The 22,669-nt window shown below is 46.0% G+C and overlaps 1 protein-coding gene across 5 annotated transcripts in view; it reads left to right on the top strand.

The window, feature by feature from the left end:
- The window catches only part of tp63 (tumor protein p63), a 73,478-nt gene extending 51,512 nt beyond the window's left edge, over window positions 1-21,966 (top strand). For 2 of the 5 annotated variants that reach the window (XM_029695383.1, XM_029695382.1), the window contains exons 9-12: window positions 14,698-14,849; window positions 16,783-16,927; window positions 17,344-17,437; window positions 17,843-21,966. In XM_029695383.1, coding sequence (XP_029551243.1) covers window positions 14,698-14,849; window positions 16,783-16,927; window positions 17,344-17,437; window positions 17,843-18,139 — 688 coding nt within the window. In that variant the 3' untranslated portion in view covers window positions 18,140-21,966. Of the gene's footprint in view, window positions 1-14,640; window positions 14,850-16,782; window positions 16,928-17,343; window positions 17,438-17,842 lie in introns of all 5 variants that reach the window. The other 3 variants (XM_029695380.1, XM_029695379.1, XM_029695384.1) reach the window with 2 other exon arrangements.
- Window positions 21,967-22,669: the final 703 nt, after the last annotated feature.

Raw genomic sequence — 22,669 nt, 5'->3', positions numbered from 1 at the left:
TTCCATTAGGTAAAGGATTACTGTACTACCCTCTGTCGGACCGTTCCATTAGGTAAAGGGATTACTGTACTACCCTCTGTCGGACCGTTCCATTAGGTAAAGGGATTACTGTACTACCCTCTGTCAGACCGTTCCATTAGGTAAAGGATTACTGTACTACCCTCTGTCGGACCGTTCCATTAGGTAAAGGGATTACTGTACTACCCTCTGTCGGACCGTTCCATTAGGTAAAGGATTACTGTACTACCCTCTGTCGGACCGTTCCATTAGGTAAAGGATTACTGTACTACCCTCTGTCGGACCGTTCCATTAGGTAAAGGGATAACTTCAGGTTCCTTGTTTTGTCTCTTAACCTTCTGCACGCTCTACGGTTGCCGTTTGAACTTGTTTGACTTGTTTGCCTATGAATTAAAGAAAGACTGTGTACTGCAGCATACAAAGCTTATTTAAGGGAAGCCACCTAAGTTGTGAAATGCTAGTTTTACTTTTCGTTTTGGATTCAACACCACCCTGATTTGAGCGTGATAGCTTGTTTGGTGGACTATTGCCTGTTATTGAGACGTAGAGTTGTGTAACGTTGGTTACGAGTACATTTTTTACATTTACATTTTAGTCATTTATCAGACGCTCTTATCCAGAGCGACTTACAGTAGTGAATGCATACATTTATTTTATTTAAATTTTTTTCGTACTGGTCCCCCGTGGGAATCAAACCCACAACCCTGGCGTTGCAAACACCATGCTCTACCAACTGAGCCACACGGGACCACAGTACTACAGTAGTGATGTTTGAGCTGAGTGAACACATCAGTATGATGATTATTTGGATAAGGCTTAAGACAATGGCTGTTTTGACAGATGAAAATGTTTGCTTTTTGGTCACTGACTCACTCACTACATTTTATCACAAGACGTATACAAGTTGCATGATGCATTTGCTTCTCCGAGGGTTGTGTGATATAGAGCTGGGTTTAGTCTCTGATGAGATGTTACCCAAGCCTGAGCAACAGAACCTACGCTCTGTTTTACAAGCCTGAGGCTCTGTTTTACAAGCCTGAGCATCAGAACCTACGCTCTGTTTTACAAGCCTGAGGCTCTGTTTTACAAGCCTGAGCAACAGAACCTACGCTCTGTTTTACAAGCCTGAGCAACAGAACCTACGCTCTGTTTTACAAGCCTGAGCAACAGAACCTACGCTCTGTTTTACAAGCCTGAGGCTCTGTTTTACAAGCCTGAGCATCAGAACCTACGCTCTGTTTTACAAGCCTGAGGCTCTGTTTTACAAGCCTGAGCAACAGAACCTACGCTCTGTTTTACAAGCCTGAGCATCAGAACCTACGCTCTGTTTTACAAGCCTGAGCATCAGAACCTACGCTCTGTTTTACAAGCCTGAGGCTCTGTTTTACAAGCCTGAGCAACAGAACCTACGCTCTGTTTTACAAGCCTGAGCAACAGAACCTACGCTCTGTTTTACAAGCCTGAGCAACAGAACCTACGCTCTGTTTTACAAGCCTGAGCAACAGAACCTACGCTCTGTTTTACAAGCCTGAGCAACAGAACCTACGCTCTGTTTTACAAGCCTGAGGCTCTGTTTTACAAGCCTGAGCATCAGAACCTACGCTCTGTTTTACAAGCCTGAGCAACAGAACCTACGCTCTGTTTTACAAGCCTGAGCAACAGAACCTACGCTCTGTTTTACAAGCCTGAGGCTCTGTTTTACAAGCCTGAGCAACAGAACCTACGCTCTGTTTTACAAGCCTGAGCATCAGAACCTACGCTCTGTTTTACAAGCCTGAGCATCAGAACCTACGCTCTGTTTTACAAGCCTGAGCAACAGAACCTACGCTCTGTTTTACAAGCCTGAGCAACAGAATCTACGCTCTGTTTTACAAGCCTGAGCATCAGAACCTACGCTCTGTTTTACAAGCCTGAGCATCAGAACCTACGCTCTGTTTTACAAGCCTGAGCAACAGAACCTACGCTCTGTTTTACAAGCCTGAGCATCAGAACCTACGCTCTGTTTTACAAGCCTGAGCATCAGAACCTACGCTCTGTTTTACAAGCCTGAGCAACAGAACCTACGCTCTGTTTTACAAGCCTGAGCAACAGAATCTACGCTCTGTTTTACAAACCTGAGCAACAGAACCTACGCTCTGTTTTACAAGCCTGAGGCTCTGTTTTACAAGCCTGAGCAACAGAACCTACGCTCTGTTTTACAAGCCTGAGCAACAGAACCTACGCTCTGTTTTACAAACCTGAGCAACAGAACCTACGCTCTGTTTTACAAGCCTGAGGCTCTGTTTTACAAGCCTGAGCAACAGAACCTACGCTCTGTTTTACAAGCCTGAGCAACAGAACCTACGCTCTGTTTTACAAGCCTGAGGCTCTGTTTTACAAGCCTGAGCATCAGAACCTACGCTCTGTTTTACAAGCCTGAGCAACAGAACCTACGCTCTGTTTTACAAACCTGAGCAACAGAACCTATGCTCTGTTTTACAAGCCTGAGGCTCTGTTTTACAAGCCTGAGCATCAGAACCTACGCTCTGTTTTACAAGCCTGAGCAACAGAACCTACGCTCTGTTTTACAAGCCTGAGCAACAGAACCTACGCTCTGTTTTACAAGCCTGAGCATCAGAACCTACGCTCTGTTTTACAAGCCTGAGCAACAGAACCTACGCTCTGTTTTACACCCAACAGCCAGATGAAGCCTCAATAGTCTAATGGAAACGCCTTTAGGTGCTCTGCCAGGTTTGCACAACAACAGCCGTTTCCAAATCCCTTATCCAGTCAGTCCCAGTAATTGGCTTGAGTGTTTTCATACACTCTCATACACAAACACAAACGCTGCCCTCCCTCGCCCTCATTGAGGAGCGGACTGGGACCAGAAATCGGCCCTGGCATTTCTAACACGCCAGGAACAAAAAAAAAAAATCTCCCTCAAGGCCCCCACACCGGCCTCATTTATTAACCAGATAAGGATAATTTTGCGCTGAAGAAAAAACAAAAAAAAACAAGTTAGACTGGCCCACTGGGCTGAAAATGGACTAACACATCTAGCATTTGCCCGAAATGCCAGACGGCCAGTCCGCCCCTGCCCTCAGTCCTCGCCCATTCAGTTTAAGGGCTGGGGAGAAAAAGGCGATTGTCTGTAAATTATAGTTTTAAATAGTGTGCTGCTTTCTTTGACGCCCTATGATAATTACTGCTTTTGTTATCGTTTCTCATTTAGAAAACTGTCAGACTCTCTCTGACATAATGCTTACATTTGCTTTAAAAAAAAAAAGAAAGAAAGAAAAAATAATCCTGGTTTGAAAAGCCAGTTTTAGGCGTAGCCCCCATTTCAGGTTTACTATTAGTTTGGGTTCTGTCGTCCTGCTCTCTGGCGCCCCCCATGCACAGTGTGGCTGGATGTGGCAGTGCAGCATGTATGACACACAGGAGGGCAGGCGTTTTAAAGTCAGGGCAGGGCCCAGTGGTTTTATACGCTGCAATGCTGTCACAGGTTCATGTCATAAGAACAGAACAGCATTTAGCCTACACACTATACTTTACACTATTGATGTTTTGGTGATATTTTCAACATCCTCAAACTCAACAAACAGGTCAGAACAGCTGTATATTTACGCTAGACTGAAAATCTGTAGTTTGTAGCATAGTTGACTGGACTGTGTTCTGGATTGTTCTCTAAATCAGATCCTTGTGCCTCTTTTCTGCTTTATTCTGATCCTGTTGCTTCACTCTCTTCTCCATGACCTTTCACCTGTATTAGTCCTAACCCCAGTAGGTGTTCTTCACAGCATTATCAAATTAAAAACTCCTGCCAGAAGGTGTTTTTCATTTTACTCTGTGGACAGTCAAGTCCAGAGTCTCCTGATTTATGATACTATTGGTGTCTAATAGTGCCCTCTTCTGGAAGTTAATGTTACCACACACTACACTGAAATGGCCACACTGCACTGAAATGGCCACACTGCACTGAACTGGCCACACTACACTGAAATGGCCACACTACACTGAAATGGCCACACTGCACTGAACTGGCCACACTACACTGAAATGGCCACACTACACTGAAATGGCCACACTACACTGAAATGGCCACACTGCACTGAACTGGCCACACTACACTGAAATGGCCACACTGCACTGAACTGGCCACACTACACTGAAATGGCCACACTACACTGAAATGGCCACACTGCACTGAACTGGCCACACTACACTGAAATGGCCACACTACACTGAACTGGCCACACTACACTGAAATGGCCACACTACACTGAAATGGCCACACTGCACTGAACTGGCCACACTACACTGAAATGGCCACACTACACTGAACTGACCACACTACACTGAAATGGCCACACTGCACTGAACTGACCACACTGCACTGAACTGACCACACTGAACTGACCACACTAAACTGAAATGGCCACACTGCACTGAAATGGCCACACTGCACTGAACTGACCACACTGAACTGACCACACTAAACTGAAATGGCCACTCTGCACTGAAATGGCCACACTGCACTGAAATGGCCACACTGCACTGAAATGACCACACTGAACTGAAATGGCCACACTACACTGAAATGGCCACACTACACTGAACTGACCACACTGAACTGACCACACTAAACTGAAATGGACACACTGCACTGAACTGACCACTCTGCACTGAAATGGCCACACTGCACTGAAATGACCACACTGCACTGAACTGGCCACACTGCACTGAACTGACCACACTACACTGAACTGACCACACTACACTGAACTGACCACACTGCACTGAAATGGCCACACTGCACTGAACTGGCCACACTGCACTGAAATGGCCACACTGCACTGAAATGGCCACACTGCACTGAAATGGCCACACTACACTGAACTGACCACACTGAACTGACCACACTACACTGAAATGGCCACACTACACTGAAATGGCCACACTGCACTGAAATGGCCACACTGCACTGAAATGGCCACACTGCACTGAAATGGCCATCCTTAATTTTCTACTTCAATACTGTGTTTCCAAATGGCTCTGTTTCTCTGTTTTGTAACTCTCTCCTCTCAACTTTTGACTTTCTACTGGTTTATTTCTCTGGTTCCTGTTTTCTACTCTCCTAAAGTGAGTCCTTACTTTCTTCTCTTTCTCTCTCTCTCCTCTGGTTCCTGTCTGCAGTCTGCTTAAAGCCCGGCTACGTTCGGAGCTCCTGGAACCCCTAGCAGCCGAGCAGAGGAGACGATGCAGTACCTCCTGAGACTCTCCTCATCCTCACATTCCTCCTTCCTCCAGTTTCCTCCTTCCTCCTCCCTTCAGTTTCCTCGCCCCTCAAACCTCAGCCACAATCAGACTAGGGGCTCCTCTTTCACCTCTCATCGATCTTGCTCTCTCTCTCCCTCTTTCAGGGCTCTTTCTAATATTCTCTCTCCTCTCTCCCTCTATTTCTACCTCTCTCTCCCTCCCTCCATTTCTACCTCTCTCTCTCTCTCTCTCTTTCTCCCCCTCCCTCCTGCTCTCCGATTGTGCCGCTATTGAAACTCTCACATTCTCCAAACAGAGTTAAATAAACAGAAAAACAGTCTGTTGGTGCTTCATGTTCATGAAATAAAACAGTTTTTTTCCTTCTTCCTATTCGTTACTTATGTAGTAACACATAAATATGTTACAAACTTTAGTCTGCCTGGAAAGTACTCTGCATACCAGTCTACAGATAAGATGCTGTCACATTCAAAAGTCAGATTTTAAGATGTTTTGCATGCCAGATTCTTTTTTTACATAAGAAACGTTGTAGCTGTGTGGCAACACCAGTCTCAAACAGCAGAGGGCGCTTGAGTTATTCAAAATTCAGTTTGTTTCATTAAAAATGTTTTACACTGAAGAGTCATTTTAGCAGACGCTCTTATCCAGAGCGACTTACGGTAGTGAGTGCATACATTTTATTACTTTTATTTCTTCTTCTTCTTCTTCATACTGGTCCCACGCGGGAATCGAACCCCACAACCCTGGAGTTGAAACCGCATTGCTCTACCCGCCTGTGTCACATGGGAACCCCTATGGTCAGCGAATAGGCTATACAGCACATAACCTACATCCTGTTTAAAGCACCATTCATGTCTTTGTTGCTTTTTAAGTTTGTGTTGTTAGCGGTAAAAAAAAAATAAAGCTAGTAATTGAGTTATGGACAGGGACACAGTCAGCTTGTATTGCAGTCAGAACACATTGCACATGCATAGTTATCCGCCTCTCGGCTGACCTCTCCCTCCTATTGGCTGGGGCTGGTCAGGAACCAATCGCTAGTGTTTTTCTACAATACTTGTCTATTGATTGAGCTTGTTGTTTTGTCTTTGGAGCTGGACTCAAACCTAACAGTGTGTTCCCCATGACACCCTATTGTCTATATAATGACTCTTTTTAACCAGAGCCCTATGACAGTCCTAGGTAGAGCCCTGTGGCAGTCCTAGTTAGAGCCCTGTGACAGTCCTAGGTAGAGCCCTGTGGCAGTCCTAGTTAGAGCCCTGTGGCAGTCCTAGCTAGAGCCCTGTGGCAGTCCTAGTTAGAGCCCTGTGGCAGTCCTAGGTAGAGCCCTGTGGCAGTCCTAGTTAGAGCCCTGTGGCAGTCCTAGTTAGAGCCCTGTGGCAGTCCTAGTTAGAGCCCTGTGGCAGTCCTAGTTAGAGCCCTGTGGCAGTCCTAGTTAGAGCCCTGTGGCAGTCCTAGGTAGAGCCCTGTGGCAGTCCTAGTTAGAGCCCTGTGGCAGTCCTATGTAGAGCCCTGTGGCAGTCCTATGTAGAGCCCTGTGGCAGTCCTATGTAGAGCCCTGTGGCAGTCCTATGTAGAGCCCTGTGGCAGTCCTATGTAGAGCCCTATGGCAGTCCTTGGTAGAGCCCTGTGGCAGTCCTAGGTAGAGCCCTGTGGCAGTCCTAGTTAGAGCCCTATGGCAGTCCTAGTTAGAGCCCTGTGGCAGTCCTATGTAGAGCCCTGTGGCAGTCCTATGTAGAGCCCTGTGACAGTCCTATGTAGAGCCCTGTGACAGTCCTATGTAGAGCCCTATGGCCGTCCTAGGTAGAGCCCTATGGCAGTCCTAGGTAGAGCCCTGTGGCAGTCCTAGTTAGAGCCCTATGGCAGTCCTAGGTAGAGCCCTGTGGCAGTCCTTGGTAGAGTCCTGTGGCAGTGCTAGGTAGAGCCCTGTGGCAGTCCTAAGTAGAGCCCTGTGGCAGTCCTAGTTAGAGCCCTATGGCAGTCCTAGGTAGAGCCCTGTGGCAGTCCTAGTTAGAGCCCTGTGGCAGTCCTAGATAGAGCCCTGTGGCAGTCCTAGGTAGAGCCCTGTGACAGTCCTAGTTAGAGCCCTATGGCAGTCCTAGGTAGAGCCCTGTGGCAGTTCTAGGTAGAGCTCTGTGACAGTCCTAGTTAGAGCCCTGTGGCAGTCCTATGTAGAGCCCTATGGCAGTCCTATGTAGAGCCCTGTGGCAGTCCTATGTAGAGCCCTGTGACAGTCCTAGTTAGAGCCCTATGGCAGTCCTAGGTAGAGCCCTATGGCAGTCCTATGTAGAGCCCTATGGCAGTCCTATGTAGAGCCCTGAGGCAGTCCTAGGTAGAGCCCTATGGTAGTCCTATGTAGAGCCCTGTGACAGTCCTAGTTAGAGCCCTATGGCAGTCCTATGTAGAGCCCTGAGGCAGTCCTAGGTAGAGCCCTATGGTAGTCCTAGGTAGAGCTCTATGGCAGTCCTATGTAGAGCCCTATGGCAGTCCTATGTAGAGCCCTATGGCAGTCCTATGTAGAGCCCTATGGCAGTCCTATGTAGAGCCCTATGGTAGTCCTATGTAGAGCCCTATGGCAGTCCTATGTAGAGCCCTATGGCAGTCCTATGTAGAGCCCTGAGGCAGTCCTAGGTAGAGCCCTATGGTAGTCCTAGGTAGAGCCCTATGGCAGTCCTATGTAGAGCCCTATGGCAGTCCTATGTAGAGCCCTATGGTAGTCCTAGGTAGAGCCCTGTGGCAGTCCTATGTAGAGCCCTATGGTAGTCCTAGGTAGAGCCCTGTGGCAGTCCTATGTAGAGCCCTATGGTAGTCCTATGTAGAGCCCTGTGACAGTCCTAGGTAGAGCCCTATGGCAGTCCTATGTAGAGCCCTATGGCAGTCCTATGTAGAGCCCTAAGGTAGTCCTATGAAGAGCCCTATGGTAGTCCTATGTAGAGCCCTGTCGCAGTCCTATATAGAGCCCTATGGTAGTCCTATGTAGAGCCCTGTGACAGTCCTAGGTAGAGCCCTATGGCAGTCCTATGTAGAGCCCTATGGCAGTCCTAGGTAGAGCCCTATGGCAGTCCTATGTAGAGCCCTATGGCAGTCCTATGTAGAGCCCTATGGTAGTCCTATGTAGAGCCCTATGGCAGTCCTATGTAGAGCCCTATGGCAGTCCTATGTAGAGCCCTGAGGCAGTCCTAGGTAGAGCCCTATGGTAGTCCTAGGTAGAGCCCTATGGCAGTCCTATGTAGAGCCCTATGGCAGTCCTATGTAGAGCCCTATGGTAGTCCTAGGTAGAGCCCTGTGGCAGTCCTATGTAGAGCCCTATGGTAGTCCTAGGTAGAGCCCTGTGGCAGTCCTATGTAGAGCCCTATGGTAGTCCTATGTAGAGCCCTATGGTAGTCCTAGGTAGAGCCCTGTGGCAGTCCTATGTAGAGCCCTATGGCAGTCCTATGTAGAGCCCTGTGACAGTCCTAGGTAGAGCCCTATGGCAGTCCTATGTAGAGCCCTATGGCAGTCCTATGTAGAGCCCTATGGTAGTCCTATGTAGAGCCCTATGGTAGTCCTAGGTAGAGCCCTGTGGCAGTCCTATGTAGAGCCCTATGGTAGTCCTATGTAGAGCCCTGTGACAGTCCTAGGTAGAGCCCTATGGCAGTCCTAGGTAGAGCCCTATGGCAGTCCTATGTAGAGCCCTGTGGCAGTCCTATGTAGAGCCCTATGGTAGTCCTATGTAGAGCCCTGTGACAGTCCTAGGTAGAGCCCTATGGTAGTCCTAGGTAGAGCCCTATGGTAGTCCTAGGTAGAGCCCTGAGGCAGTCCTAGGTAGAGCCCTATGTCAGTCCTAGGTAGAGCCCTACTACCAGTCCTATGTAGAGCCCTATGGTAGTCCTATGTAGAGCCCTATGATAGTCCTAGGTAGAGCCCTATGGTAGTCCTATGTAGAGCCCTATGGTAGTCCTAGGTAGAGCCCTATGGCAGTCCTATGTAGAGCCCTATGGTAGTCCTATGTAGAGCCCTATGGTAGTCCTATGTAGAGCCCTATGGTAGTCCTATGTAGAGCCCTATGGTAGTCCTAGGTAGAGCCCTATGGCAGTCCTATGTAGAGCCCTATGGCAGTCCTATGTAGAGCCCTATGGCAGTCCTATGTAGAGCCCTATGGTAGTCCAATGTAGAGCCCTATGGCAGTCCTATGTAGAGCCCTATGGCAGTCCTAGGTAGAGCCCTATGGCAGTCCTAGGTAGAGCCCTATGGCAGTCCTATGTAGAGCCCTATGGCAGTCCTATGTAGAGCCCTATGGCAGTCCTAGGTAGAGCCCTATGGCAGTCCTATGTAGAGCCCTATGGCAGTCCTATGTAGAGCCCTATGGTAGTCCTATGTAGAGCCCTATGGCAGTCCTAGGTAGAGCCCTATGGCAGTCCTATGTAGAGCCCTATGGTAGTCCTATGTAGAGCCCTATGGCAGTCCTAGGTAGAGCCCTATGGCAGTCCTATGTAGAGCCCTATGGCAGTCCTATGTAGAGCCCTATGGCAGTCCTATGTAGAGCCCTATGGTAGTCCTATGTAGAGCCCTATGGCAGTCCTAGGTAGAGCCCTATGGCAGTCCTAGGTAGAGCCCTATGGTAGTCCTATGTAGAGCCCTATGGCAGTCCTATGTAGAGCCCTATGGCAGTCGTATGTAGAGCCCTATGGCAGTCCTAGGTAGAGCCCTATGGTAGTCCTATGTAGAGCCCTATGGCAGTCCTATGTAGAGCCCTATGGCAGTCCTAGGTAGAGCCCTATGGTAGTCCTATGTAGAGCCCTATGGCAGTCCTATGTAGAGCCCTATGGTAGTCCTATGTAGAGCCCTATGGCAGTCCTATGTAGAGCCCTATGGTAGTCCTATGTAGAGCCCTATGGTAGTCCTAGGTAGAGCCCTATGGCAGTCCTATGTAGAGCCCTATGGTAGTCCTATGTAGAGCCCTATGGTAGTCCTAGGTAGAGCCCTATGGCAGTCCTATGTAGAGCCCTATGGTAGTCCTATGTAGAGCCCTATGGCAGTCCTATGTAGAGCCCTATGGTAGTCCTATGTAGAGCCCTATGGTAGTCCTAGGTAGAGCCCTATGGCAGTCCTATGTAGAGCCCTATGGTAGTCCTATGTAGAGCCCTATGGCAGTCCTATGTAGAGCCCTATGGTAGTCCTATGTAGAGCCCTATGGTAGTCCTATGTAGAGCCCTATGGTAGTCCTATGTAGAGCCCTATGGCAGTCCTATGTAGAGCCCTATGGCAGTCCTATGTAGAGCCCTGTGGCAGTCCTATGTAGAGCCCTATGGTAGTCCTATGTAGAGCCCTATGGTAGTCCTATGTAGAGCCCTGTGGCAGTCCTATGTAGAGCCCTATGGTAGTCCTATGTAGAGCCCTATGGTAGTCCTATGTAGAGCCCTATGGTAGTCCTATGTAGAGCCCTATGGCAGTCCTATGTAGAGCCCTATGGTAGTCCTATGTAGAGCCCTATGGTAGTCCTATGTAGAGCCCTGTGGCAGTCCTATGTAGAGCCCTATGGCAGTCCTATGTAGAGCCCTATGGTAGTCCTATGTAGAGCCCTATGGTAGTCCTAGGTAGAGCCCTATGGCAGTCCTATGTAGAGCCCTATGGCAGTCCTATGTAGAGCCCTATGGCAGTCCTATGTAGAGCCCTATGGCAGTCCTATGTAGAGCCCTATGGTAGTCCTATGTAGAGCCCTATGGTAGTCCTATGTAGAGCCCTATGGCAGTCCTATGTAGAGCCCTATGGCAGTCCTATGTAGAGCCCTATGGCAGTCCTATGTAGAGCCCTATGGCAGTCCTATGTAGAGCCCTATGGCAGTCCTATGTAGAGCCCTATGGCAGTCCTATGTAGAGCCCTATGGCAGTCCTAGGTAGAGCCCTATGGATCCTGGTCAAAAGTAGTTCATAATAAAAAGGATGAGGTGCCATTTGGGTATTATTATATTATATTATTATATATTATATTATGGGGAGTCCTATGTAGAGAGAATAAGGTGCCATTTGGGATGCGCTTAGTAGTTATGGGGAGAGATTTATCATGACTGTCAAGTTGATCATGCTGGTCATGTTGTATAAAGTCACTGCCGGACAGTTTGTTTGTTTGTTTTTGTTTAATTTTCTGAAAGATATTTAGCATTTATTTAGGATTGACATGACAAACATATGCCTTTATGTACAGAGAGCAGATTCTATGGAGAACGTTCTTTTGACTGTTTGAAACAGATTGTTGTGATTCATGGCTTGTTGCAGTTTGGTCTGTCAGAACTCAATAAATGTATTTTCTGCTTTGACTTTCCTTCTCATTTTTTCCTCTGACTTTACTTCATTTCTCCATCTCTTCATTTTGCAAAACAAGGAACCCTCAGCTCAAGCCCATGATTCCACTAAGGGCTCTATTCAATCAGATCAGCTTTATCCGACATTCTGACTGTGTCTGAGGTGAAACTGCGTCAGAGCTGTCAAATCCACAAGTGGCTCCTGGCATTATACCTAAAGCGAACATTACCATTTGGCTGCACGGAGGATGACAGATGTAATCTACTCCTCCGTTAGGCTGATAGATGTAATCTACTCCTCCATTAGGATGACAGATGTAATCTACACCTCCATTAGGATGATAGATGTAATCTACACCTCCATTAGGATGACAGATGTAATCTACACCTCCATTAGGATGACAGATGTAATCTACTCCTCCATTAGGATGACAGATGTAATCTACTCCTCCATTAGGATGACAGATGTCACCTCCATTAGGATGATAGATGTAATCTACTCCTCCATTAGGATGACAGATGTCACCTCCATTAGGATGACAGATGTAATCTACTCCTCCATTAGGATGACAGATGTAATCTACACCTCCATTAGGATGACAGATGTAATCTACACCTCCATTAGGATGATAGATGTAATCTACTCCTCCATTAGGATGACAGATGTAATCTACACCTCCATTAGGATGACAGATGTAATCTACACCTCCATTAGGATGATAGATGTAATCTACACCTCCATTAGGATGACAGATGTAATCTACACCTCCATTAGGATGACAGATGTAATCTACACCTCCGTTAGGATGATAGATGTAATCTACTCCTCCATTAGGATGACAGATGTAATCTACACCTCCGTTAGGATGATAGATGTAATCTACACCTCCATTAGGATGACAGATGTAATCTACACCTCCATTAGGATGATAGATGTAATCTACACCTCCATTAGGATGACAGATGTAATCTACACCTCCGTTAGGATGATAGATGTAATCTACACCTCCATTAGGATGACAGATGTAATCTACACCTCCATTAGGATGATAGATGTAATCTACACCTCCATTAGGATGACAGATGTAATCTACACCTCCGTTAGGATGATAGATGTAATCTACACCTCCATTAGGATGATAGATGTAATCTACACCTCCATTAGGATGACAGATGTAATCTACACCTCCATTAGGATGATAGATGTAATCTACACCTCCATTAGGATGACAGATGTAATCTACACCTCCATTAGGATGACAGATGTAATCTACTCCTCCATTAGGATGACAGATGTAATCTACTCCTCCATTAGGATGACAGATGTCACCTCCATTAGGATGACAGATGTAATCTACACCTCCATTAGGATGACAGATGTAATCTACTCCTCCATTAGGATGACAGATGTAATCTACTCCTCCATTAGGATGATAGATGTAATCTACTCCTCCATTAGGATGACAGATGTAATCTACTCCTCCATTAGGATGACAGATGTAATCTACTCCTCCATTAGGATGACAGATGTAATCTACTCCTCCATTAGGATGATAGATGTAATCTACTCCTCCATTAGGATTACAGATGTAATCTACACCTCCATTAGGATGACAGATGTAATCTACTCCTCCATTAGGATGACAGATGTAATCTACTGCTCCATTAGGATGACAGATGTAATCTACTCCTCCATTAGGATGACAGATGTAATCTACTCCTCCATTAGGATGATAGATGTCATCTCCATTAGGATGACAGATGTAATCTACTCCTCCATTAGGATGATAGATGTCACCTCCATTAGGATGACAGATGTAATCTACTCCTCCATTAGGATGACAGATGTAATCTACTCCTCCATTAGGATGATAGATGTCACCTCCATTAGGATGACAGATGTAATCTACTCCTCCATTAGGATGACAGATGTAATCTACTCCTCCATTAGGATGACAGATGTCACCTCCATTAGGATGACAGATGTCCCCTCCATTAGGATGACAGATGTCATCTCCATTAGGATGACAGATGTAATCTACACCTCCATTAGGATGACAGATGTCCCCTCCATTAGGATGACAGATGTAATCTACTCCTCCATTAGGATGACAGATGTCACCTCATTAGGATGACAGATGTAATCTACTCCTCCATTAGGATGACAGATGTAATCTACTCCTCCACTAGGATGACAGATGTCACCTCCATTAGGATGACAGATGTCACCTCCATTAGGATGACAGATGTAATCTACTCCTCCATTAGGATGACAGATGTAATCTACTCCTCCATTAGGATGACAGATGTAATCTACTCCTCCACTAGGATGACAGATGTCACCTCCATTAGGATGACAGATGTAATCTACTCCTCCATTAGGATGACAGATGTCCCCTCCATTAGGATGACAGATGTCCCTTCCATTAGGATGACAGATGTCACCTCCATTAGGATGACAGATGTCACCTCCATTAGGATGACAGATGTAATCTACTCCTCCATTAGGATGACAGATGTCTCCTCCATTAGGATGACAGATGTAATCTACTCCTCCATTAGGATGACAGATGTAATCTACTCCTCCACTAGGATGACAGATGTCACCTCCATTAGGATGACAGATGTCACCTCCACTAGGATGACAGATGTCCCTTCCATTAGGATGACAGAAACCCTCATTGAATTGGAATGAGGTTTAATCTGAGCGTTAGTGTATTGTCCAGATGTTCTGAACTTCTAAGGAGAGTGATGGCGACCATGGCTTCGTGACACCGATTTGACAGCTCCAATAACCAAAACATCTGCCGTCGACGGTTACCGCTGATCTGAATCTATACACATACACTTTACAGTCATCGAGCGATTCTTTGAGTTTCTGTGGCTTGCTTCAATTGAATCATTTCCGATCGTGTTGAAAACACATTGGCGTGTTTGAGAATAACAATAGCTACACAATCTGTCAAAAAAAATGATCTGTTTTGTTTGTTTGTTTCTGTCAATGTTATTAACTATACTGAACAGTAATACTTAAATGTTGTTTACCACTGTATGTAACTAACAGGCAGGTTAACCCTTTGTCGTTAAAGATGGGATCTCTGGGGCGATGAGAGTAACGGCCTGTACCCTCCTCTCTCCTGCCCCAGGAGCACCATGGCCCCCCAGCCCCAATACGGGTCCAGCTCCCCTCCACCCCCACACGGCAAGGTCAACAAGCTCCCGTCCGTCAGCCAGCTTATCAACCCCCAACAGCGCAACACCCTCACCCCTTCCTCCATGGCCCAAGGCCTGACTGACAGTAAGTGTGCCTTACCCCATTTTGTATAGAGAGATTCTGCTCCCCCTGTCTGACTTTATCTGTCTAGGCCCATGTCCTCCCTCTACCAACCCCCAGCTTGTTTTTCTCCCAGTCTTTATGTCTGGGTCATAACTCCCCTTCCACGCCAACTTCCAATACCACGTCCCCTCTGGGGGGCGATCATGTGACACGCGTCAGGGAGGATAACGGTATCTGTCTGGGCACAAGTGGAGCTGGGAGGGGTTGTGTTGGTTGCCACGGTACAATTCTCAGCTTCCTGTCAGAACGCATCCTCCCCTGGGTCAAAGGGACGGCAGGGTAGTCTAGCGGTTAGAGCGTTGAACTAGTAACCGGAAGGTTGCAAGATCGAATCCCCCTGAGCTGACAAGGTTAAGAAAATCTGTTGTTCTGCCCTCTGAACAAGGCAGTTAACCCACTGTTCCCTGGTAGGCCGTCATTGAAAATAAGAATTTGTTCTTAACTGACTTGCCAAGTTAAATAAAGATAAAATAAATAAAAAATCCCTGTGAGACTCTGGAGCCTCTCTCTCCTCCTTCACCTCATGTATTGTTGTCGAGATGCCCCCCCCCCCCCCCACTAACTTAAGTAGATAATATACAATCTCAGAGAACGTTAAGAGTTCTTACATTGGTGCAGCCTCATCCCTTAAGGACCACACCCAGCCTCATCCCTTAAGGACCTCATCCCTTAAGGACCACACGCAGCCTCATCCCTTAAGGACCACACCCAGTCTCATCCCTTAAGGACCTCATCCCTTAAGGACTACACCCAGCCTCATCCCTTAAGGACCACACGCAGCCTCATCCCTTAAGGACCACACCCAGCCTCATCCCTTAAGGACCTCATCCCTTAAGGACTACACCCAGCCTCATCCCTTAAGGACCACACCCAGCCTCATCCCTTAAGGACCACACCCAGCCTCATCCCTTAAGGACCACACCCAGCCTCATCCCTTAAGGACCTCATCCCTTAAGGACCACACGCAGCCTCATCCCTTAAGGACCACACGCAGCCTCATCCCTTAAGGACCACACCCAGCCTCATCCCTTACACCCAGCCTCATCCCTTAAGGACCACACCCAGCCTCATCCCTTACACCCAGCCTCATCCCTTAAGGACCACACCCAGCCTCATCCCTTAAGGACCACACCCAGCCTCATCCCTTAAGGACCTCATCCCTTAAGGACCACACGCAGCCTCATCCCTTAAGGACCACACGCAGCCTCATCCCTTAAGGACCACACCCAGCCTCATCCCTTACACCCAGCCTCATCCCTTAAGGACCACACCCAGCCTCATCCCTTACACCCAGCCTCATCCCTTAAGGACCACACCCAGCCTCATCCCTTAAGGACCACACCCAGCCTCATCCCTTAAGGACCTCATCCCTTAAGGACCACACGCAGCCTCATCCCTTAAGGACCACACGCAGCCTCATCCCTTAAGGACCACACCCAGCCTCATCCCTTACACCCAGCCTCATCCCTTAAGGACCACACCCAGCCTCATCCCTTACACCCAGCCTCATCCCTTAAGGACCACACCCAGCCTCATCCCTTAAGGACCACACCCAGCCTCATTCCTTAAGGACCACACCCAGCCTCATCCCTTAAGGACCACACCCAGCCTCATCCATAAGTGAGCGGGCTGAAAAAACGAATGACAGATTGTGGCTTTAGAGAGGAGCTTGTTTCTGGAGTGACACTATGATGTTCACTGCACCTAATCTACATAAATATGGTTACCATAGTAATGATGCTGGAGATACATTTCACATTTTAAACCCTCCCCTTTAAGAGGCACTCGCACTAGTCTATGTGATTCTCTAGTGACTCTGATGATGGGCCACGTAGCTAACAGTAGATTGCTTCCTTTATAGAGATAAAACTATGATCTCTATGTGATTCTCTAGTGACTCCGATGATGGGCCACATGGCTATGAATGCTGACATGTCTGCCCTGAGCCCCGCCCACATCCTGCAGCCCCAGTTACCCATGGTGCCCAGCTCTCACTGCACCCCTCCGCCTCCCTACCCTATGGACAGCAGCATCTCCAGGTACCTAGCTAAAACGACCACCAGTGGAGGCTGGTGAAGGAAGGACGGACTCATAGTAATGACTGGAATGGCTTAAGAGTATCTGTGTTTTGATAATGTTCCATTCGTTTCCGTTACTAAGAGCCCCGTCCCTTCCGATGATTTTTAAAGTGGCACCAGCCACCACTGATAACGACACGTCTGTTGATGCTTCTGGACAGTTGTGGGCACTAATAAAGTCAGGACGAGACGCAATATTGACAGAACAATTGCAACACCGATAGTTTGTCACCGAAACCTAAACAAGCTCTACCAGGGTAGAGCGCTTGCAATCTGACTGAACTCTCTGTGTAACTGTATAACACAGTTATTACAAGAATGCTGAGGTGTTATTTTTCACTACTAACCTGTTTCTTTCTGTGTGTGTCCTGTTGCAGCTTTCTTCTGCGGTTGGGCTGCGCAGCCTGCCTGGACTGTTTCACAGCACAGGGTCTGACCAACATCTACCAGATCGAGAACTATAACTTGGAGGTGAGGCCTTGCCTGGCACACGCACCTCATCTGTTCGGTTAAACTCAGAGAGAAGGGTCAGCTGGCTTCAAGAGGCCTGAGCTTTCGTGTAAGGCAAGAAAAAAAAAAAACATTTATCTGCAGACATCTTGGTCTATTTTTTTTGTATGCAAATCAGAACTACTTCTTCATTTTCGGGCTGCGTGGCGCTGAGCCCGATAGCATTGTCTTCCGGAAGATGGCGTCATTCTAACTATCATTGCAGACGGATTTATCGCGCTATCTGACGTAAGACAATGGTCTTTTTTTGGGGGGGCTGCCTGGGGCCCTGGGTATAGCCTGAGAGAGAGAGAGAGAGAGAGAGAAGACTAAACAAGACTAAAAAGAGACTAACCCCTCAGTGTGTGATGTCATCCTCGTCCACAGGACCTGTCCCGGCTGAAGATCCCGCAGGAGTTCCAGCACGTCATCTGGAAGGGTATCATGGAGCACCGGCAAAGCATGGAATTCTCCCCTCCTCCTCACATCCTGCGTACCTCCAGCGGGGCCTCCACCGTCAGCGTAGGGTCCTCCGAGGCCCGGAGCGAACGGGTCATCGACGCCGTGCGCTTCACCTTGCGCCAGACCATCTCATTCCCACCGCGTGACGACTGGTCCGACTTCTCCTTCGACCTGGACTCGCGACGCAACAAGCAGCAGCGCATCAAGGAAGAAGGAGAATAGGAAAAAACTCTCACACTCTGGATGGAATTTCAATCTAAAGGTGAACTGTTGACAAGCGCACTGCACCAAAACGGGTCTGGAAAAAAAAAGGCCATTTCCCTGACGTTCAGAGGTCACTTTTTACAGTAAACGCTGTGGATGTCGGCTGAAGCGCACATTTATCATTAAAAAAAGGTTGAGTGCAGTCCGCTTGTCGGCGATGGTCCTTGGATTTGAAGCCCCAGCCTGTGTCTGACGTCATACACCTGTTGACCAACCACACTCCCGTATCACGGTACAGAACTAGGAAATCTCTGCTTTCTAAGTGCTCTGGGTCCGGTTTCCTCAAAAGCATCTTATTAAGGCTAAGTTCATTGTTAGAACCCTGGTTTGGAGCAGAACCAAAAACCCATTGTTGGAAGTTGTTTACCGACCTGCCTCAGACTAGCTAAGTGCGTCGTCGTAAGACTAAATCACATCGCTAGCGGGGGAACCAGACCCTGGTCCTTAGTTCAGATATCCTAAATAGCAAAATACTATGCAAATAAAAATGCACTTATTTTATTTTATTAAAAAGCCTTCCATAGCTGCCAGCTAGAGGATGAGACAAATTGGGTTTTTTAGAAAAAAAATACATTTCATAAAAAAAAAAAAATTCAAATCAAATTTCTTGAGACAAAGCTCTTAAAATGCTTTTGTGATTTTGCTTTGATATTGTTTTAATACGTTTTATAATCCATTCCAATGTGTTAAAGCATGACTTGAGAGGAAACCTTTTGGGGGATTTGTTGTTGTTGGTGTTGTTGGGCTATAGAAGGTGTATGGCCAGGATTCAATCCAAAGTGCGTTAGACAGATGAGAGATTCAAAATAAAGATTGTATTTATGTAGGTGCTTCTGTCTTGCTGTTGACCAACCTTAGCAAACATCTGTCAACTGCTCCCATTTCATAAATAATAATATACGATTTATAAATTCACAAATATTGCAAAATACAACAGGGTATACACTCACAGTGGACAGTTTATTAGGAACACCCATCTAGTACCTGGTCAGACCCCATTTTGCCTACAGAACAGCCTGAATTCTTCAGGAAATTGATTATACAAAGTGTAGTGTTCAAAACGTTGCTCAATTGGTATCAAGAGGCTTATGCCAGGAAACATTCCCCAAACCATTACACCACCAGCCTGTACTGGGGCGATGGGTTTACGCCAAATCCTGACTCTGCCATCAGCGTGATGTTCAAGGAATCGGCATTCGTCGGACCAAGCAACGTTTTTTTCCCAGTCGTAAATTGCCCACTGGAGCTTCTTCTTCTTGTTTTTAGCTGATAGGAGTAGAACCCGGTGTGGTCGTCTGCTGCAATAGTCCAATCCGTGACGAGGACCGACGAGTTGTGCGATCCGGGATGCTGTTCTGCACACCACTGTTGTACTCAGTGGCGGTTCTAGACCATCTCAACTGCTGGGGGCCAAGCCGGGGCCATTTGTACTGTTAGAGGGCCAGTTGTACTGTTAGAGGGGGCCAGTTACATTAGACGTTACATTCAGGTAATAGTAGCTTCTTGGCTCTTAGTAAAATAATCAGTGGTATATATCTGTGTGTGTGTGTGTGTTTGTGTGTGTGTGTGTATATAGTCGAGGCCATATGCAACCAAATGTTGCATATTTTTGCATTTCAATTCACAAGATCTAATGAATGAGTGGGTCAACCATCGACGTAAAGCAAGAGCAACACGGGCAGAGAAGCAGCTTTCATTGATTTCAAAGCATTTCCTCAAATGCTGGTGCTGAATATCGGACGCCCGATAGCTAATAGTAGCAGGGAGGTTACAACCCAGCAGTAACCTGGCCCGTTACTAGGGAAGCTAGTGTTGCTGATCAAGGCCCGTTACTAGGGAAGCTAGTGTTGCTGATCAAGGCCCGTTACTAGGGAAGCTAGTGTTGCTGATCAAGGCCCGTTACTAGGGAAGCTAGTGTTGCTGATCAAGGCCCGTTACTAGGGAAGCTAGTGTTGCTGATCAAGGCCCGTTACTAGGGAAGCTAGTGTTGCTGATCAAGGCCCGTTACTAGGGAAGCTAGTGTTGCTGATCAAGGCCCGTTACTAGGGAAGCTAGTGTTGCTGATCATGGCCCGTTACTAAGGAAGCTAGTGTTGCTGATCATGGCCCGTTACTAAGGAAGCTAGTGTTGCTGATCAAGACTCTTTCCTAAGGAAGCTAGTGTTGCTGATCAAGGCCCGTTACTAAGGAAGCTAGTGTTGCTATGGGGCTACCAGCTACATTAGCTTGTAGGCTAGCGGACTTTTCATACGTTTTGTGAAAACATATGTACGACCTCCGAAAACATTACTCAATTGAATATGGTGCTTTTCCACCCGCTTACCTTCAAAATAAAGATATAAAAATGTATTTATCGGTTCTGTTGACCGACATTGGCAAACTTCTCAACTGCCATAGTGCAAGCCAACAAGAAGTAACCTCATAACAGGCGAGTGGCGGCCTCTAGTGGCCATATTGGTACTGCACCATATACTGCTAAATACAGCCCAAAAATTATAAATATTCATATAACATGTGAGCTCAAACCTAAATTACCATTAAAAGTATAATGCGCTGCTCTTTACCACGCCTTGGATTGAATCCCGGTCTGTTGCTCTCGAATGGACTGTCATGGATTGCCTGCTGTTTTTAGTCCACGACACTGTTTTTACCTGCTGGTCACAAGCCGGACTTGATTGTATACATTTCAACATACATTTTTACTTTGTGTCAGAGAAAAGTGTTATTAATAATATGCTGTTTGTTGGTTGGATTGGTTGATTTTTTTTTAAAACCACAGAACAAAGTTATTGCCTTGTATTGTGCCTGTGTTCTGCCCTATTTGTTAATTAAACCATTGTGTTTTATAACTCTTAGGGGAAGTTACTGGAATATTTTGAGTTAAATTGTGTTTATATAACTCTTGGGGAAATTACTGGAATTTTGCTACCCTAGTGTTGGTTAAACCATGGTGTTTTATGACTGCTTTACTGTATTTCTACGTGAACGAGAACGCATTACACAAACTTTTATCTGAAGTATTTAAACGACTCAACACGCTCATAGCCCTTGAGGTGGTATCAATAATGTTACAGATCTTCCTTGGTATTGTCCAAAATTGCACCCTACGGTCGAAAGTAGTGCACTGTATATAGGGTGCCATTTGGGACGATATTTTATTGCCTGCTTGTTCTGCCGTCTGTAACGACGGTGCACAGTCTTTGTATTGTGTGGGTCTGTTAAAACATTTACTGGGCTATATTTCTCTATTACAAACGATCCTTGAGACTTGTAGTATTGCTGGATTTTTGGAACCACATTTTGTAAACTGTTATTTTTTGTTGTTGTTGTTACAGATTAACTTGATAGATGGCCCAAACTATTGAGATCATTGTATATACATTTGTATATTATTTTCTACTAAAAACCCAAAAGGATTTGGCGTAGAATAGTGCATGGTTAAAAGCCATTATGGTACGAAGGGGTTTGGGTTATTTGTATTCATTTAAATAAATTAAATAAAATTTTTAAAAAAAATCGCTGTCTCACAAGTCATTGTTCTCACTGATATTACAAGCGATCTGTGCAGTGTTGCCATAAACACAGTTATATAATTTCAATATTAAAAAGTGTGATAAATCACTGAATGAACATGCTATGAATGACCCTACTATGTCATTCTGTTGGTACATTGAAAGCAGAATCTAGTACTGTAATCTGCTGTTCCACAATTTTGTAAAATGAATTGTAAATATGTTGCAATGTACTTATTTTGATAAACAAAAAAATAAAAAATATCCCAAGTTATCAAATGCTGTTGGGAGTTTGTAATATTTCATATGGTCAGTATATATTTTTTTTTTCTCCATTTCCATTAGTGACACTAAAAAGTGCAGATGGCCTTATATTAAGCAGAATATTCACTTCCTGGCAGAATATTCATTTCCTGGCAGAATATTCACTTCCTGGCAGAATATTCACTTCCTGGCAGAATATTCACTTCCTGGCAGAATATTCACTTCCTGGCAGTACTAATTCAGCTTGTACACTGTGTGGTCTTTGAGAGAAAGGCAGACAAGATTAACATAAGCAATAGTTTTATTATGTTTCCCCTCCAGCCTCCTCCAGCCTGTGGACAGACAGGTGGGAGCTCGTTGAGCTTTAACTAATAAAAAGGGGGGGGGGAAAGAAACCTTGTGAAACCAGAATGTAAACTTGCAGAGCTGATTTAAAACAAGGCTAGAACAAAAAGTTGTACTACATGGTAAATAAAAAATGGCCCTGAAACAAAAGTAAAGTCTGAAAACTGGATTATTTTATAATTTAATAAAACATCTGAGATTCAATGGGTCTGGTGAGATTCATGAATGCGGCAAATTAATCCAGATTAATCCAGAATATTTTAATCACTGCCACTATTTACACACAAGATTGGATTGAGCTTTAAATCAATTCAGTTCGTTCAAATTATATATATATATATATATATATATATATATATATATATATA

Source organism: Salmo trutta, chromosome 17 (genome assembly GCF_901001165.1).
Source record: "Salmo trutta chromosome 17, fSalTru1.1, whole genome shotgun sequence".
Classification (NCBI taxonomy): domain Eukaryota; kingdom Metazoa; phylum Chordata; class Actinopteri; order Salmoniformes; family Salmonidae; genus Salmo; species Salmo trutta.
This window is presented reverse-complemented; position numbering and strand designations above follow the sequence as displayed.